The sequence below is a fragment of the Triticum aestivum genome, chromosome 3D, assembly GCF_018294505.1.
Source record: "Triticum aestivum cultivar Chinese Spring chromosome 3D, IWGSC CS RefSeq v2.1, whole genome shotgun sequence".
Lineage (NCBI taxonomy): Eukaryota > Viridiplantae > Streptophyta > Magnoliopsida > Poales > Poaceae > Triticum > Triticum aestivum.
The window spans coordinates 591,311,913-591,316,343 of NC_057802.1; the positions used below are offsets into that span (position 1 = coordinate 591,311,913).

At 48.7% G+C, this 4,431-nt stretch overlaps 1 protein-coding gene across 9 annotated transcripts in view; it reads right to left on the reverse strand.

The window, feature by feature from the left end:
- Positions 1-4,431, reverse strand: part of LOC123080757 (uncharacterized) — a 15,650-nt gene that overhangs the window by 8,677 nt on the left and 2,542 nt on the right. For 4 of the 9 annotated variants that reach the window (XR_006438533.1, XR_006438531.1, XR_006438534.1 and 1 more), the window contains 2 exons: positions 1,818-3,469; positions 344-1,692 (listed from right to left, as the gene is read on the reverse strand). The exons of 2 other annotated variants lie outside the window; for them this stretch is intronic. Coding sequence is in view for 3 of the 7 variants with exons in the window: in XM_044503698.1 (XP_044359633.1) it covers positions 1,210-1,692; positions 1,818-2,384 (1,050 nt within the window). In the remaining 4 variants the exon portion in view is untranslated. Of the gene's footprint in view, positions 1-338; positions 4,426-4,431 lie in introns of those variants that run through there. 3 more of the 9 variants (XM_044503698.1, XM_044503699.1, XM_044503697.1) reach the window with 3 other exon arrangements.

Below are 4,431 nucleotides of genomic sequence, written 5' to 3' on the forward strand. Positions count from 1 at the left end.
GAGGCGGCACGCGTCTCCGGGGTGTGCCCCCCCTCACGGACGACGCCGCCGCCGGCACCTGGAGGGGGGAAACGGACGCGTCGGGTCTACACGGAGGGGATCTTGCTATGGGTTTGGCCCGCATGTTGCTCCAAAGTGTTCCTATGGGCTTACCTAACACAACCGGGTGGATAGGTCCACTGCTCAAAGCCCGTCTGTGCAAAGTCAAAGGGCTAGATCCCGTGGTCAAACGCTACAGGGTTAGGCGGGACGGGGGGCCTACGGGGTAGCAATGCCACCCGAGCGTCGCACCGGGACCTCATACATGCCGTACGGTGTGGTGGCATGTCCGAAGAGGCGGCACGCGTCTCCGGGGTTTGGCCCCCTCCAAGTGACGGCGGCACTGCCTTACGTGCAGGGGGGCACACCGCGGAGCCCCAAGACGGGCGTCTACTCATGCCTGAACACTTTCACATATGCATGGGGACCCGTGTGATGTTTCGGTGACATAGCTACACCCCGAATCCCCCCACCAACCAGAATTCCATCCGTGTCGACCGTTTCCCCCCTTCGTGGCAGAGCGATAGCGACGTTCGTAACGGGGGGCAATCGATATACCATCGGGGTATGTTTTTTTAGATAAGGCAAAATTATCTTATGCAAAAACAAAAACTAAAATAAAGTAAAAATAACAAAATAAAGTAAAAATAAAAAAATAAAGTAAAATAAATGTATGCCGACGGCATCTGTGCACACACGGAGGTGCAGTCCCACGGATCGATGACGTGGCATGGCACACGGATCGATGACGTGGCAGAGGGGCCTATGCCGACGGCTATGCCGTAGGCATACCTTCACCATAGATAGTATAAAGCAAAATTAAAAATAAAACTAGATAAACATATGCCGACGGCAAGAGCTGCGCACACGGATCGATGACGTGGCAGAGGGGCATGGGCCCGGTCTATGCCGACGGCCTTGCTGTAGGCATACCTCTGCCATAGATATGCCGACGGCCGCCGTTACCTCCCGTCGGCGTAGCTTCAACGCCGTCAAACGGTCAGCGCTGACCAGGTAGGTGGGCCCGGGCTATGCCGACGGTCCCCGTAGGCGTATCTCAAGCGGTCCCGACGGCCCCGTCTATGCTGACGGCCCCGTCGGCATAGATGGATGTACGCCGACGGCTTTTCTACGCCTACGGCCTGTCTTTGGCCGTCGGCATAGGTCCATCTATGCCGACGGCCCCCCGTCGGCATAGATGAGGCCGTCGGCGCAAGCAGTTATTCTGGTAGTGCTTGGTTTTGCTGCGTTGTCACCTCTTGCGAAATCCATGGATCTGTCAATAAAATACATGTTTCTGCTACAAGCCTTCAACAGTGCTTCCACCAAGCTCTCCAAATCTGGTTTCGGGTATCTGCTACCTCTGCATTTCATCATTGATATGACCATCCTGCTGGTAAGCTTATGTATTTTCAGGCAACTGGCCGTGGGTTTACTGTTTCTTTCAACCATCTCCCTGAGCTTCACTGGAAGGCTAAGTTCACCGATTGCGCCATCAAACTGAAGAGCCAAATGCTGATCAGCGCTGATGAGTGTCTCGTGTACTGTCACACAAAGGGATAATAGAGATGTCTCTGTTTTCCGTTTTGTTTGAAGTCTCCTGTTCTTGACCTTACTTTGCAAAGCACCTGTTGTAAGTATTTTGTTGAGCACCTGCAAATGGTGTGAGTATGCTTAATTTGACAGATGTATGTAATAAATAGGATAGGATCATTTATCCTCATGTATATAAAGAGATACTAATCGTCTGAGAACTTTTACTGTAGGACAGTGATTACCTTCGGAATTACGTCGGTCATGGATTCCTTGAGTATCCTTAGGCATTCATCATCATTGGTGTAATGAAGACATGCATGCTGTAGAATTTCTGCTACACTATGGTACCCATAGTTTAAAGCTTTAAGGTCCTCTGTGAAAGAGGAAACTGCAGAACCATTTACTTGTAAGATAATCGTGGCATTACTCCCGTCCTGGAAACATAGTTTCGCCAGTGCTTCAAGTGCTGATGTTCTGGAGTTGGCAGTAGTGTACATGTGTACGAGCATCTCGATTAAATATACTTTGTCTGCGGTCTGCATCTGCACGTGTAGATTGGTGAGAATCCCCATGGTCAATGTTCCCATCTTTTGAGAACATTTGTCACACCTGAGAACACTCATCATGGTTTCCACTGCCTCCATTTCCAGGTTGGTTTCGATTTCCCGAACCAGCTTGCTGCCTGTTTCCCCTTCCCCATGACCATAAGTAGCTGTGAGCCGGTTTATCACTTTCAGTGATTCCTTTAGTACGTTTTCCCAAGTATCATGATCAGTTTGGTGGTAAAGGTTGGAGGCTAGAGGTGTCATGATCTTGGTGAGCAGACCTCGAGTGTGGATGATGAGTCTACAGTTGTTCTCGTTGGCTGCAAGCACGTAAAGAACGTGCAGACATTCCCACAACCGCTCCAGGTAGTCCTCCTCCTCCTTGGCATAATCACTGTGTGTGAAAAAAAAATCGTTGATGTTCTTTAAATGTGCTGATTAGTGAGGATATGCACTGGATCACTTGGGGAAGCTGCTCCACACTGACCCCGTCGGCCAGGTGCAACACCATGTTTGCAGCGTGCTTCCTTGTCTCTCTTAGTTGAGAGGTAATTATCTGAGTTTCTGGCCTCTCACTACCATATGGGCTGCTTCTCGGATTCGATAGGACCAAAAGGAGACGGAAGATGTGGCTGGAGGGTGCGTACAAGATCAGATATCGTATTATGCCGCGCTGCTCCTGAAACTTGCTTGGTTTCACTTTCACCCGGCACAGTGGCCCAAAGATTGTGCTGAGGATGGTTAACCCGGAGGCGTAGTCTGCAGGCGACTTATCAGGCCCCATCAGGTCCACAGCATATGTCACCAGGTTCCTTCCTTTGGCGAAGGAAGGGTTCTTCGCACATCCCCTCCGGGTTTCTTTCATGTAATCCTCAACTAATGTGACAGTAGGACCTTTGAAGCCGTATGCTTCAGCCACTTCCGTTACTAACCTTTTCTCCACAAGAGCATTGATTATTCTTCTATAGAGCAAGATTGCACATTGGACCACGACGATTTTGTACAAGACGTCAAGGGCCAAATTCATGTTTGCTTTGCTAGGATCTCCATCCGCGTCCCCGTAATCGTGCCGTTTTAGACGCAACAGGGAAATCCCGGCGGCCGAGTACAACCCCCAAAGTATGACATAGAAAGCACCGAACAAAAACAGAGCTATGTACACCGCTTGTTGGAGAAGCGATACGATCCATCCTAGAATTTGTTTAACACTCACTACCAGTCTCAGGATATTTGCTGATGGCGTTGCACTATCCTGCCGGTTCCGCGCAAAAACCGCGGCCACCGCATTCAGTCCCGATGCTGACCTTGCAGCTGAGTTCCACTTGTCACCAGCAAGGTTATCGACCACCCTGTTGTGTTGTAAAGCTCAAACTTAAATTAAATCTGGAACCAACAAGAGAAATTCTTGACTATAGTGCTTGAGAAAAAAAAACTCTGTTGATCAACTTTTAATCTAAGCTCCTCATATGGGCTTCCTACTCTCTCTTTTTGTCCTCATAATTTCCTCTTTCTGTGAGGATCCTTAACTATAATGCCATCCATGTTATATACCGGCTTTCCTAAAACTTTATCTTGAACCCTATGACTATCAATGATAGTCTTGCATTTCGAGATTTTGAAAAACTGTCAACATAATGCTTGATTTATTCATTTTTTCTGTGTCATTAATTGGCACACTAACTGCTCCTTCACGGACCTATGCCTCTGCTTGCTCGGCTACACATCTCTAAGCAGTTGCTCTTCTCGTAGACTTGAGAACCACAGAAAGAGCCTTTTATGTGGTTGACTACGGACAAAGCTTCAGGAGTGAAATGCAAGATCTATTGAGAGACTATCTACTGCCCTACCAACCTCGGTGGCCTTGCCGTGCTCCACCTTGAAAAATTCGCTAGAGCTCTTCAATTGAGATGGCCATGGTTGGAATGAAGGACTCGAGCAAGACGTGGGTTGGTATGGGCAACCCATATGATGTTGTGGATATGAACTTTTTCCACACCTCCACCATCAAAACCATTGGCAATAGCAACAAGGCGCCTTTCTGGCACTCGCCATGGACACCGAAGACAATTGAAAGACATCGCGCCCCTCCACGAGAACACATGGATTGGGAAGATCAAAATGACCAGTGACTTCACTTCACCATGGAACACATCCTAGAGTATATTGAACTTTGGACGCTCCTTAGCCAAGTTCAACTTCAAAATGATGTTGACGATGATATTCGTTGGAAGCTAACTGCAAGTGGGGACTACACGGCAACGTCTGCCTACAAGGCTCAGCTCGTTGGACCAACGCTTACCTTGGTGAACAA